At 33.8% G+C, this 14,836-nt stretch overlaps 2 protein-coding genes across 2 annotated transcripts in view; one reads left to right on the forward strand and one right to left on the reverse strand.

Annotated features, from left to right (window-relative positions):
• Positions 1-2,618, reverse strand: cisd2 (CDGSH iron sulfur domain 2). The gene is made up of 3 exons (XM_067403255.1): positions 2,435-2,618; positions 1,555-1,769; positions 1-1,042 (listed from the first exon to the last, which is right to left on the reverse strand). The coding sequence occupies exons 1-3, from the start codon at positions 2,535-2,537 to the stop codon at positions 953-955; spliced, it is 408 nt and encodes a 135-aa protein (XP_067259356.1). The 5' UTR covers positions 2,538-2,618; the 3' UTR covers positions 1-952.
• Positions 2,619-3,676: 1,058 nt separating this feature from the next.
• The window catches only part of suclg1 (succinate-CoA ligase GDP/ADP-forming subunit alph), a 36,857-nt gene continuing 25,697 nt past the window's right edge, over positions 3,677-14,836 (forward strand). Inside the window, exons 1-7 of the mRNA XM_067405065.1 lie at positions 3,677-3,803; positions 5,581-5,681; positions 9,791-9,907; positions 10,189-10,401; positions 12,977-13,034; positions 14,339-14,422; positions 14,526-14,677. Coding sequence (XP_067261166.1) covers positions 3,770-3,803; positions 5,581-5,681; positions 9,791-9,907; positions 10,189-10,401; positions 12,977-13,034; positions 14,339-14,422; positions 14,526-14,677 — 759 coding nt within the window. The 5' untranslated portion in view covers positions 3,677-3,769. The remainder of the gene's footprint in view (positions 3,804-5,580; positions 5,682-9,790; positions 9,908-10,188; positions 10,402-12,976; positions 13,035-14,338; positions 14,423-14,525; positions 14,678-14,836) is intronic.

Below are 14,836 nucleotides of genomic sequence, written 5' to 3' on the forward strand. Positions count from 1 at the left end.
TTCAGGAAGATAAAACAAGTTTGTTTACCTTTTATTTTACAAAAGTTATTAGGCACATTCCAGTTATCACACAAATGTACTTTATGAAAACATCTATGAACAAGGGCCATAAAATATGAAATCAAGTGACACAAGAGAAAAAATGTGTGAAAACCAAGGGATTGTCAAACTAGAACTTTTGAATGTGAATGAATGCACATATAATATGAATTGTAATTTTTGCAGCATGTTGGTTTAGGTGGACAGTGAAAAGAGGCCACATTTCTTTGTTACATTATGATAAATGTTGTAATATATAAATGTGTAACAATAGCTTTGTTACAATCTCAGGCAATGGGGAATGTTTGTAGGTATACAAACAAAAGTCAAGTTTAGTATCCTGCACTTGAAAATGTTAAAAATAATTTGGCAAACATTTTAGAACTCTTGTTGGTTTAGGAATAATGCTGTAGAAAATGGCAAACAAGTAAAACCAACAAAAGCAAATCCTAATAATGTACTTCACATTGAAAAGTTAAAAGTGTGACTTTTTTTTTTCGTTTTACAAAATGTCAACGCACATAAAATAGTTATAGTACAAGGCAACTTAGTTAAAACTGAATCTAGATATAGATTAAGAACGAAAAAGACACTTGGCCACAAAGATTTGACATTTTCCTTGTGGTCTTGTTATATTGCACACAAAAGTCAAACTACATTTGCCAAGTATATATATATATATATATAAAAATAAACACCAGAAAAATGTAACAAAAAGTAAATCAATATAATTAATCTCTCAGGATCAACCACAATATCTTGAGCATTTTAGTCTAAATTTACAGCTCTGTATTTCTGCACAATAAGTAAGTAAATGGTTGGGGTAAGTACAACAAACAAAATTACAGTAGGTTTTCAGTGGAAAAAAATATGCATAAAAAAACAAATAGAGTTTTGTCCCAAAACAGGTGGGCTAGATAGTCTTCTTCTTAAGAACAAGTGGACCAACGTTGTCCCCCGTCAGCTCATTATGCTTTAAGTGTGATTTATCACAAACAGGAAACTGTAAGATGAGAAAGAAAAAATGAAATGCTGATAGAGAGAGTGGCTAGAGAGAGTGGCAAAACTGACACTCGCAAAGAGGAAGCAGAAAATCACACATGCTTTTTCATTTTTTACACAAATTAATAGTTTAAAAAGGGGTCATATACTTTTTTTTTTTTTTAATTACACACACACACACACACACACACATATATATATATAATATATATAATATATATAAATTTTTTATATATATATATATATATATATATATATATATATATATATATATATATATATATATATATTTTATATATATATATATATATATATAATTTATATATATTTTATATATATATATATATATATATATATATATATATATATATATATATATTTTATATATATATATAAATAAATTATATATATATATAATATATATATAAATTATATATTATATATTATATATATATATATATATATATATATATATATATTATATTTTAATCTCTCAGGCATTCAACCTCCTACCGTTTTAGATCGCCAGCAGCGACAGTAACAAACACTTGGAGTCCTCAGGTCTTCAATGTCAATCTCATTCACCACTCTAGGGTTTTCTTTTTGGATCTTCAGATTTATTAGACAGTCTCTTGGCTTCTTCTTCTTGGGCAGGAAGGGCCGGATGGTCAGATAACCCAACAGAGCCAAAATCCCCAATAATGGCAGAAGCCTCAGCCACTCTGAAACTGAGACACAATCAAGTGTTAGAACTTATTATACACTTAAATGAAAACACAGTCTACTTAGTGCGAGCACTTCTAACTTTGGAAAAATATGTGTGATAAGTGTCATGTGCTGCTATTCAGCATGTCAGATAAAGTAATATTCAGTGCTAATACACTTCTCATATTTGCACACATGTGCATTAGAGATTATTAACCAATCATGAACTTTTGCCTTACACAATGACAGTTGCTGGACCCTTATGGGGGGTCATTTTAGCTGTACAGGTAAACATATTTACAGCTGCAGATATTTCTGTGCCATCACCTGTCATTCTACAATAAAGCATGCCTCTTAGAGGCAAAGAGGCCTGTTTTGTTCTTCACACATTTCTAAAATAGACACACACTAACATTAGTCGTTTGTATTAATACAAATAGACTAGAATCACTTGAGCGATGAGGCACTGCCTCTTGAGAACCTTCTCACGCAATTATATGGGAAATAGGTGGAAGATACCCAGAAACACGTTCAGCCAACCAGTTACCAAGTTATACGCTATTTGAGTGTTAAAAGATGGAAAACAAAGACACTTGCATCGCTCTATCTAGGCAGGCATGCGCTGTTAACTTCATTTTCCATCTACGCTTGTGACATTTTGTAAGATAAAACCTGGATAAACACATACCTGTCAGTCGCACAAAGCCTCCGATTGTATCCGGAAGGGGCAGCTTCTTGAGGTACGCTGGAAGTTGTATTTTGATAATCCTGGAGATACTTTCTAACACCATCTTGAATGACTTTGTGCGCTTCTAATTGAGACCCAGTAGGATATTTCCTGGGACGTTCTACTACGTCATCGCGTTAGTGCACTTGCGTAGTCGTTTCCATTTGCTCGTGAGGAGGGACTATTCATGGACGGATGAATATACGGAGTTTTGACTGTGAATAAGCGTAAGCGCACGACGCGCCGTAAAGACGTCAACCAATCACCATCTGCAGAGTTGGTTGCGCGCGATTGGCTAGTCTCACCGCGCCACTTTCTTTTGCGGGGCTGCCAACTTAGCAATTTTGTTAGATTTGACAACTTTTCAGCATGCATTAAATTGATATTAGCAATTATTCAATAATAATCGTTAATTTATGATAAAGCATGTTATTAGCTTGTAGCCTAAATTTACCTATAATTGTTATTCAGTTAGGTTAGGTACGCTGTAAGAACAAAATTGTAGAAAAAAGGAAAAGGTACTGGTAATTTTCTGCCAGGATATTACCTGTTAGGTTGTAACCCTGTGTAACCCTAAAACACAAAATGCAATGCGTAATTTAAAACAGGTAAAACACTCGTTTTCATTCATTCATTCATTCATTCATTCATTCATTCATTCATTCATTCATTCATTCATTCATTCATTCATTCATTCATTCAACATCTGATGTGTATAGAGTTGCATTCATTTGTATATGGCTTAATATAAATTGTAGACAATTTGTTTAATTTGTACAAAATATTTCATTATTTGTAGTTCTAACCCCCTCCTCCCCACACAAAATAAAAATAAAAATATGGTTTTCATATGGTTTTTCATATGGTTTCATATGGTTTTCATATGGTTTTTCATATGCTTTCATATGGTTTTCAACTGTATATCAAATTAAAATATGAATACTGTGCAAAGAATCAAATTAATTTAATGCTATATTATATTATATTATATTATATTATATTATATTATATTATATTATATTATATTATATTATATTATATTATATTATATTATATTATATAGAACAACATTGTCCAGCATTCCTTGCGCTTTTAAGCAAACAATTCCCGTTTTCATGGGTACATTTTAAATACAGAGTTAAATGAATTTCTAAAGTCGCATATAATGCTATGGTGTGTTAGATGTTATTTACTCCGTATGAAGGCGATTATATCTCTTCAGGCATCTAGCAGGACTACTATGCACGCTGACGTTTAGGTCCATGTCTGTCCGGTGTCATTGGTGAATGACCGAAGATGTCTCATAGCAGGTTGTTTGCCCGGTTGCTCCGTAAGTAAAACTAACAATGTTACGTTTTAAACACATCTCTGTCTTTGTTTTGACATTGTTCCAGTAGCTATTGTAAACGTGGGAGTCTTTTATTTCTTTCATTTCTTTTGGTTAAACACAGACAGTCAGCTAATGCTAATGCTGTTGTGTTGGTGTATTCAGCAATAAAACCTAAGTGTATTTATGAACAGGTGACCTTTACTGGTAAATGTGTTTCATTTCAACCTCATCACGAGGTTGTCTTTTTAAAATATGTCTTATATGTTAGTGAAAGTATCTGGAGGACTTTGAAGGTAGCAGACTGACAGCACTATCATTTACTATCTTAGTGCTTATTTATATGTTGTATGGGACAGAGTGTGTGTGTGTTTACTACAGTTATGATCAAAATGTTGCTCATATCTTCAGCTAGAATGACAATGTTCTTTATAAATCAGCTGAACGCGTGTTGACAGGTATTAGTACATGTGGACGACTAGTGTGACTGTAGATTAGTGTGAGATGTAGGTGTGTGTGTGGTTGCTTGTACTTCTTTCAATCCTTAGCGTTTACTATAGTAATAATTTAGCAGAAAATAGAGCGTCTGCAGTGTCTGTGAAAGGGTGTTGGCACTTTTGAAACTTTTGGTTAACTCTTCCAGTCTTGTGCAATTTAAGTCTGTCAATAATGGAGTTTTCTATCCAGCTGAACAGAAAGCAGTTTTGCTTACTTCCCTCTCAGTGTGAAACACTGCATACTCTGCTTTTTCAGAACCATAAACCGTGAACTTAATTCAATGCAGTTTAATGCATGTGCAGTTATTTCCATTTGTAGGAAGGCAAACAGAATAATTTTGCCATTGAGTAGTTGTCTATGACACGGGTTTTCAAACTGGGGTCTGTGGAAAAATATAAAGACAAACAGCATAATAAAATGTACAAATAAATAAGATAAAATAAAGACAAAAAAGATTAAGCTAGCCTAAATATATTGAATAAAATAAATAGATTTTAAATAATATAAAAAAAAAATACATATACAGTACAGCACAGTAATGTTGTGTGTAGAAAAAAATGTAACATAAAAAACACTAAATATTTTCCAAATACTATTTTATGTATATTAATTATAAAACAGTATAAATTTATTCTTAATACATGAAGATATATAGCAGCCTCTTAGATTTTTGGATGGGGGGTCTCGCACCAGTATGATCATATTTGGGGTTTTTTGACATCTAAAAGATTGAAAACCCTGATCCATGAGTGGTTTAAGTGAACTTTAACCTAGAGAAATGTGGATGGAGCATTTAATCCTGTCAGCTGTGATCAATAGCCTATTTCTTGCAGTCCTATTCTGTTATGTCATTCAAGAAAACTGATTGCTGATCACTGATAAACATTGGAGTTTTTGGTTCCGCTTGGTGCTTTGCAACTATTGTCATCTGTTTCAACCCTGCCTATTTCTAAACTATTTGTGGTCAAGGCAGCATGACCTTTGGACATCAGACCCTGTAGGGAACGTATAGAGTAATGTGAAAGAGAAGCCAACAACTTCTTCTTAGGCCTAACCTTTAGCTGCCAATTTGACTGTACATTTAATGTGACAGATTAGTAAATAAACTGCAGGCAGGTGTGTTGGACACAGGAAATATTATGAAATCCAATATTTATAGAAACGGCAACATTTGGTCATGCAGACTTCACTAAGAATGTAAAAAAAAAAAATCATACACTTTTAGATGTGTATTTATTGATCCTTGGTTCTTATTCCACTGCTGTTGTGTTTGTATTTGCAGTGCAGCAGGCTGGGGTGAGACACTGTTATACTGGCAACAGGAAGAACCTTTACATCAACAAGAACACTAAGGTCATCTGTCAAGGCTTCACAGGAAAACAGGTGTGTAGCCATTTCAGCCCAAATATTTGAAAAGGTCTGGATTCACCGCCTTTCCATTTAGTTACCGATTGAAGTGCTGTATCATCTACTCACCATAACTGGACATGAGGGTCACATTAATAATAATAATACAAAAATAATATATGCTCTTTTGACAAACTAAGGGACTCAAAATATTTTTTTATGGTAATTGACATCATGCCATGTTGTTAAAGCCAAAGTTTTGTTTAACCCAAAATATTAAAAAGTGGATAAATCAGGTTTTGCAAACATTGAGCCACAGATGAATCTGAGGAGTAAAGCCTGCATGCTTATGAATTTATAATTTTGGTACATCATTTTAAGAATTTTTCTTTCTTGTTTGTAATTATCTGGGCCACATTTTGAATGCAAAGTGGTTTATCATGCACAAAAAACATAAGCAGGAGAAAAAAAGTTTACATAATATGTGTGTGTATTGTGTATATTTACTATGTAAAATATATATAAATACACACACATACATATATTTATTTAAGAAATATTTATGTATATTTATATAGAATTTATATATATATATATATATATATATAATTTTTTTTTTTTTTTAAATATATACATGCATGTGTGTGTTTATATATACATACTAAATATACACAGTACACATTATATTATGTAAACACAAACTTTTATTTTGGATGGGATTAATCGTGATTAATTATTTGACAGCACTAAAAAAAGATTAAAAGAATAAATAACAAATAAATTAATTTATGAATTTTTTATATTAAATTGCCCCTATTATGCTTTTTCGAATATTACCTTTCATGTAGTGTGTAATAAAGCTGTTTGTGAATGTAAAAGGTCTGCAGTTTTTAAGATCAAAGTGCACAACACAAGTTTATTGTCTCCTAAAACAAGTCGTCAGCAATTCCTTTCACACTTCTTGTTACATACTTCCGTAACAACATAAGAAATATGCATAATACCAGCCTATGGTTTTTCAGCACTGCGAATCCACTTTACTGCACTTCAAAATGATGAGGAATTGATACGTAAAAACTGACACCGCCGTTCCTGATCGTATACAAGTGCTGAGGAAGCCTCCAGAGCTAAAATTCAGATGTGGTAATCCGGTTGTTAAGTCTGACGTCACGCGGCAGCGCTTCCGGGTCCTAACGCTCTATCTCATACCACAAGAAAACAACAAATGGTGCTAATATACACACACGATGTGGTTGTAATACTACAAAAAATATATAATTACAACCTTTATCTCCATATCAAAATTCCAGATGGCCAGACAATGATTCATCTTTTATAAATCATTAAAATATTGATAACTGTTTAACTTTTTTAAATGATTGATGTTTAATATAAATAAATAGCGCTCATAAATGGCCGTCGATGGCATTCTCAAGTGAAACGAGTCGAGGCTTGGACCCGGAAACGGCGTTCTTTACGTCACGACTTAACAAGCGGATAGGCGTTCCGTTTTTCACACATCACAATAGACTGGGCCGTCTGACCAATCAGAGCAGAGGAGGCTCACGGAAAGCAGGGGTTTAGAGAGACCGAATCTTCGAACAAAACATTTTCGGACTCTTTAATAAATGAGGTGATGTGCATTAAATGATGGTATTGTATATTATGAGAAAATGAAAGTTTTTTTTTACCTTGAATGCATGTAAACCTGTTGTAGGAAACCTACAAAACAACATTAGGTTTTTTTAAAATAGCATAATGGGGGCACTTTTTAAATGTATAAAATACATAATAAAATAAATAATTTAAAAATATGACATGGCCGCTTTAAAGAATATTCTTATACGTGTGTTGGGTTGGGATTTAAATGTATTATCCTTTCATGCTTTATTTTATTAGATGAGGAGAGACCGACACAATTGTTCTTGACACCTGCCTAGAGGCCCTTTACACTAAAACTGCTGGCTACAGTATTCAATAACCTTGCTTTTCTCACCCCTGTGATTTATTTCCAATATCTCATTGCATTTCTCTAACTCTCCTTCACCCTCTTTCAAATGACTCTTTACCATAATAAAGGGTTATTAGATGAAGTTTTAATGAACACTCATTATAATTAGAAGGGGGATGAAGAATGACTGGAGTGTCATCGCGGCATATTAACTTTGCTGTTCGGCTACATAAGCAAACCATACCTCAAATTAATCGCTACACTGTTAACGGAGGCAGCGTGCAGGAAAAACTGTAAAGTTAGCTCAGCACTTCAGCGTTAATGAAAGCATGAGAACAAATGATGGTAGAAAAGTTGGCAAAGGGACGCTTGGAGGGAAATAGATCGAAAACGTGCCAGGTTTCCTCATTCTTTCTAATTATATTTATAACATTACAGTGGTAGATATTGACGCGGCCCTTACCTTTGGACTTAACTGCGATGTTTCAAAATAATTTGTAATAATTAACATGGACATAGCGGGGAAGGAAGGTTAAAGTTCGTGACGCACCATTTCTACAGACTGTTCAAATCTCTAATGATAGGGAAATGGTATTTTACTGATACATTTTTATTTTACAGCATTCATTGATTTTAAAGTGCTTCACATAATGAAAGTGCATTTGTAAGTCTATGTTCTGGGTTGCATGCAGGGAAATTATAAATGTCAAGTTTCACATTAGTCTCTTTACATTTAGTCAGTAATTTAATAACCAAGCTAAATGTGAACTGATTTATGTACATGAAAATCTTGCAAAATTGTGCAAACCATGTTACTGTGCCTAAAATATGCTATGCATGACCATTACACAAAATCATTTATCTTTGTGTAAGGGTTTGGGTTCTGTGTTCCAGCAGTGTGTCGTATGTTAGTTATATAGAGATAGTTTAGAATATTATAGATTCAAAGGTTACCTGAGACTACTTTCAAAGTGAGAGTCCTCTTTCTCTGCGTTTTCATTGGATTTTCACTGTATTGTGGCTAGGTTTTGTTGTGTATAGGGTATTTATTATATTATATTATATTACATTACATTACATTACATTAATTACTTTCCATTTCTTTTGTTTCAAAATTGTAGATGTAATTCTAACACAAAGAAGCTACTCTTTGAATACTGTCTCCCTCTTAAAATTAAAACACTGCAACAAATCTATCCAGTTTAAAGTCAACAAGGAACACATTCACAACCTGTTTACTTCCATAATGTGACATAAATGAATCAGGATATTCAACAGGAGACTTGGGTTGGGATATTATCCATCTGGTATTGTTTAGATTGTGAAAAGTGGTCACTATTTTACCAAGTTAAAAGTTTTTTTTTTTTTTTTTTATCATTAATTAATACTTTTATTCCATAAGGACATGTTAAAATTGATAGTGACAGTAAAGACATTTTTTAATGTTCTATTTCAAATAAATGCCTTTCTTTTGAACTTTCATTTTAATTTAATTTCTTTTGTTTCATTTAATTTCTTTTGTATTGTTTTTTATTAGATTTATTTTATTTTTTTATCTAGTTTTATTTTAATTTGTTGTATTTTATAAGTCCGTTTACTCTTCATTTACTCTTTTTTTTTTATACTTTATTTTTATACTTTTGTCAGTTTTTTTTTATTCAAAGCCATTTTCCTCCCACTCTCTGACACTTAAAATACAACTTTTCTTTTTCTTTTTTTCTTCTGTCTACCACCTTTGCACTTTTGTCTGCTCATACTCTGGCAGTGGGTTTGCTTTTGGCTTCAATACAGACATTAACATTCTTTATTAGCAGCTCCTTTGAAAAGTGTACAACACATCAATTGTTGTGTGGTCACAAAACAATAAAAAATGATGCTGCATTATTTTTTTGTGAACTTTCACACGCTTTACTCGTATTTTTAGTTCTTTTGGTGTTTAGGAATGATAGCATCTGCCTGTTCAGAATGAGTAGTTTGTAGATCAGGATCAACAAACAATCTTTTTGGACAGGGGGATGAAGTTCTCATTTTAAAAGTTACAGTATGTTTTCATAGTACATTAAGATCTTTTACTTAAAAGGAAACCTTTTTTTGGGGGTGATATGACCCTTTTAATGTTAATACAAGCTGACTGCTGAACAGTAAGCCAAATTCTTCTTTCCTTCATTGAAAGCTCTCTCTCTTCTGTCTCTAGGGCACCTTTCACAGTCAGCAGTCTCTGGACTATGGTTCTCAGTTAGTAGGAGGAGTGTCCCCAGGCAAGGGGGGCAAAACACACCTGGGTCTGCCAGTCTTCAACTCTGTGAAGGAGGTAATTGCCTGTGTGACTGCTGACAGACTCCTGTAAGCCACAGTTACTTTTTGGACAGCTGGTCTGATTCTCTGAGGGTACTAGGGGACATTTAAGGGGACTTATTTAGAGCAAGCAATGCCAAAAGTAACAGAAGTGTTAAAGGCCAGAGGCTGGTTGTTTAATCTTTATCAGTTTAAACACTTTCAGATAAAGCCCAACTGCAACTGAAATGCTAAAATTGGATGTTTGACCAAATATATTTGTTTAGTTCTGCGAATGATTCTTTATTTGGTTTTTAGGCTAAAGATGGCACAGGGGCTGAAGCCACCGTGATCTATGTGCCACCCCCTTTCGCTGCAGCCGCCATCATCGAAGCAATTGACGCAGAGATACCACTCGCTGTCTGTATCACAGAGGGAATCCCTCAGCAGGATATGGTGCGGGTCAAACACAAGCTGCTCCGCCAGAACAAGACCCGCCTCGTTGGCCCCAACTGTCCTGGTGTCATTAATGTGAGCGCTGCACTTATGCTGTTTTTTTGGGTTTTTTTGTACCTGCACGGCTTCATTTTTGGAAACTTAACTCAACTAACATATTATTTGTAATATGAGTTAAAGATGCTGTAAGTTTCTAAGAGAAGGCATGTGAGGCGCAAATGTAGATGTAATTCTAACACAAAGAAGCCACTATCTCTCTTAAAATTAAAACTCAACATGCTTAGGCTTTGACTTAACTGTCAAATAATTCTTAGTAAAAAGTAGGACTTGTTTAAGAACAGAAGCTATTTACAAAGAAGCTAAAAGCAACTTTCAGCAAAGTCTAAGATTGACTCTTAGGTGCTAACTGAGGTCACACTTAAGTTTTGAAGAAAAAAAAAATATATATATATAAAATTTTCCTCATATTTTGATGGTTTAATCAAACTTGCAGGGTAATTAAAAACAAATATGCCCTCCAGACATCACTTTTTATGTATGTTTGGTGTGGTTAGTGTCACAATAGTGCTATTTAAGAGCCTTCTTACTGTGGGCTGAGGAGCCCAAGTTCTCTCCGGTGCACTGCTGCATTTTGTCAGCTGCCAAAAAATGTCATTAATACTTTCATCTCTGCAGTTAGAGCATTAATTTGAAGAGTGGGAGAAGTTATTCAATTTCTTACTAGGTCAGTTACAAAAAGAATTCCTTGATAATCAAGTCTGTATGGTTTTATCGACTCTGTCATCATGTAACTCCAATTCATTGTCCCCTGGTTTCACAGACAAGGCTTAACCTAAAATGCATGTTTGAGCTGTTTTAACTGAAAGCAACTTGCACTGACACATCTTAAAATATGTCACTGGCTTTGTTTTGTCTCAAGATGTACACCAGTAATGTTTTTTAGTAGGGCACGTTAAAAAATGCCCTAATTGAACTAAGGCTTAATACTGGCTTAATCTAAGCCCCGTCTATGAAACCACAGGGCTGTTTTATAAAACAAGATTAGAAAACAAGCCAGGCTTATTTTAGTTATTCAGACTTATTGTCAGTGAATTCTGTTTCATAAAACAAACTTAAATAAGTTCAAACTCAATTACTCTGGCAACTTATGCTGGGAAACTAGCCTGGTCCGGAGCAGGCTACCTGTCAGGCTAAGCCGAGCTTCTTTAACACTGACCAATAGGAACGCAATGATATTACAGCTGACTCTCTCACATACAATTATTTGACTGTATTAACCACTATCAGTCCAAAAATAAATAAATATAAATAAGATTTTCTTATCAAAGTGATATAATGTTGTATTACAAAATTGAGCAACCATTTACTAAATAGAGCTAAATAATAATAAAAAAAAAATGTTGTAAGTTTAAGGCATTTTTTGATTAAAATGTAAGTGAAACAAAACATTTAAAGAGAAGTAATTTCTTAAAAATTATTTAGTGATGAGTGATTATTATTATTATTTTTTTGCTAGACAAAGAGCAGGAGAAATACCAAGCAAGTGCCTCAAAGCCAGCAAAAGCTATGAAAAGAGTGACAGTAATATGCAGCCTGCAGAATTGACACGCATGGTTATTGTTCACACTAGGCCTACCTACTCTAGTCAAAGCACAATAAAGTCAGCGAGCCTTTTCTAAAATAGAGACCTCTGGGAATCTATATCTGTAACCTACAGGTTTTCTTTAAATTTTTTGTGCCCAAGATTTAGATTGTTTTAAAATATATGAATACATTTCTCTCTGGTTTTATTTGGCAGCTGTAGTACATTTTTCTTTTTTTCTTTTTCTTTTTTTTTTTGTTATTAGAAGAGCAGAAGTTAAAATCACAAATTAAAAATTAAAATAAATATGCACAGACTAAATTTTAATTGATAAGATGAATCTAAACTCAGTAGTTGGCCTAAAGCATATTGATTTACCCCATTACAATAGTCCATTTACAGTTACTATCATAAAAATACACTTACTTGTAGGTTTAAAATTGTACATTTTATGGCACATTCAATGTCCATCAAATATTTTAGCAAAATATATATTTTAGTCAGAATTATTGCGCTTCTATTGTGTCCCGTCTGTTTAGCAGAAAAATGGAAATATTAATTAGTGGGACTGCGTGAACTTCAATTAACTTATGAAACCGCTTTAGCCCCAACTCATTTGTTAGGTTCATTCGAGTCAGGTTTTGGAGTTTAATCCTCGCTTTTCTTAGCATCTTTTATGAAACAGCCCTCAGGTCTATATCTTTTTCAGAAAGTGTGTGTTTCCTCCTCTCTGCTGCCATCTTGTTACTCCTAACTAGGTTAGGATACCTCTCCAGCACTCTTTAGACTAGGTCTCAGCTCCTAAATTATTTAATACTTAGGAACCTATATGAATCACACTTATTAAGTTTAGGAATAAGACTAAAATTACATCATTCTTAGAATTTTGACACACTTAAGACTAAAATTTTACTCTGAGGCTTTATACATATGGCCTTTGGAATGTGTATTGAATTGGGTCCATTTTTATTTCATGTTGACTTCAAAGCCTACTGCTTGTAATTTTAATTGCCTACAGTAAAATTTATAATTTAAACTGAACTTTAATGTGTTTTTTTATATCTGCAGCCTGGCGAGTGCAAAATTGGGATCATGCCTGGACATATCCACAAGAAAGGAAGAGTTGGTAAGAGCTCCACTGGATGACACCTGGCTTTATGATAAAGTAAACTCTGTCATTCTTCCAGAAGAGCTTGACACTGGAGCAGCTCGCTTGCTGATTGAATAGAATCTTAAAATATCCTTGAAAGGCATAACATTCCTCCTCTCTTCACGTTCATAAAAGAAGCATCAGACAGACAGAGCCAGAGGATCTCGATTTGAGACGGACCCTTTTTAATCTGTCAGATTTGTAAAAGTGTCTCACCATGCCAGGGATGATGAGATGTCTCTGCTTGAACATGAACTCAGATATAGAGTGTAACGCAGTGTTCAGACTGCTAAAAAAGAGTGGTGCAGATAACTTCTCATCAGTGCTCTGTCAAGGAATTATATACTGCAGGGCTGTGCTGTCTGAAGTCACATAACAAGACAGATGCTACAGGTTTTTGAGGAACTCTGAAGAATAGTACTCAGAGTTGAGCTTGGTGCCTGTTCCTGTAATAAGAGTTGTGACCTTGTCTGTCTGGAAATGGTTCAGCTGAAATTGGCCTTTTCCAGTATTGTGTTTCTATTAGGTTACATCTGACATTTGGAAAGATTTTTTTATTACTTCTGTGCTGCCTAGATGACCCCTGGTTTCATTGTACATTTGGAAAAGAACTGAGAGCAGCAAAAATACATTAAAATGTTGAATACTACAAGGAATTTACATTTTTGCTCTTTAGAATATTGTGAACATAGGAAACTACACTCTTAGGAAAAAAAAAAAAAGATTCAGGTGTGGTTCAATATAGAATTTTAAATTTTATGCCATAAGGGTTCTATACAAGGAGAAATGTTTTAAAGGATTGCATAACATTTTGAAGCCCAAAAACATGCATCCATCCATCATGAAAATTATCCACATGGCTCCGAGGGGTTAAATATCCATATTTAAAACTTTATTAACTATAATAACTAGCTTCCAGCAGACGGCCTTACACATCGATTTGTGACCTGACGCATGACATAATGACGAATGCGGAAGCACAGAGGATAGAGCAAAACAAAATAAAATGAATTGGAGAAGTAGAGACTCACACTTTGATGTACTACCTTTAGATCTGTCAGTTAATTACATTATATACTTATTAATTAATCATATGTTTGAACCTTTGCCAATTAAGTACTCCAATGTACAAATTTAAATTGTTGTTTGATTAAAAAAAATGTCTTTTTTTAATCAAATAGTTAATTGCACTAATTATGTTAATTTAACAAAACAAATTACACTATAAAATTGCAATTTATCTTTATCTAGCTCTAGTTTTCTCTTTTTTTCTCTCTCAGGCATTGTATCTAGATCGGGCACCCTTACGTATGAAGCTGTACATCAGACGACCCAAGTGGGTCTGGGCCAGTCGCTGTGCATTGGTATGGCAAACTAACCATTGGTCATCCATTATTATAAATCTGCATAGAATACAGAAAGTGTTTAATGCAGAGAGGTCTTTGAATAAAGTGTCTTTTCTCTTAGGTATCGGTGGAGACCCTTTTAATGGCACTAACTTCATTGACTGCCTGGAGGTGTTCTTGCAGGACCCAAAAACTGAGGGCATCATTCTGATTGGAGAAATTGGAGGAGATGCAGAAGAAAATGCGGCAGAGTACCTGAAACAGCACAACTCCGTAAGCGGCTTCTATTATTCTCATGTGACTTCTAAACTGTAAAATGCTGTTAAATTTAAAGGTTATATCTCAATCTTTTAACACTTACTTCCTTGCCCTCATAACACAAGGCTATCTTTGTGCTATCTCCAACTTTTTCTACAACAGCAAGTTCCTGTT

Source organism: Chanodichthys erythropterus, chromosome 12 (assembly GCF_024489055.1).
Source record: "Chanodichthys erythropterus isolate Z2021 chromosome 12, ASM2448905v1, whole genome shotgun sequence".
Classification (NCBI taxonomy): Eukaryota; Metazoa; Chordata; class Actinopteri; order Cypriniformes; family Xenocyprididae; genus Chanodichthys; species Chanodichthys erythropterus.

Coding starts and splice junctions, on each gene's coding strand:
- cisd2 (XM_067403255.1), bottom strand. CDS start 2,537: ATGGTGTTAGAAAGTATCTCCAGGATTATCAAAATACAACTTCCAGCG. Junction 1,770..2,434: donor AGGCTTTGTGCGACTGACAG/GTATGTGTTTAT, acceptor ATTGTGTCTCAG/TTTCAGAGTGGCTGAGGCTT. Junction 1,043..1,554: donor GCTGCTGGCGATCTAAAACG/GTAGGAGGTTGA, acceptor CTCATCTTACAG/TTTCCTGTTTGTGATAAATC.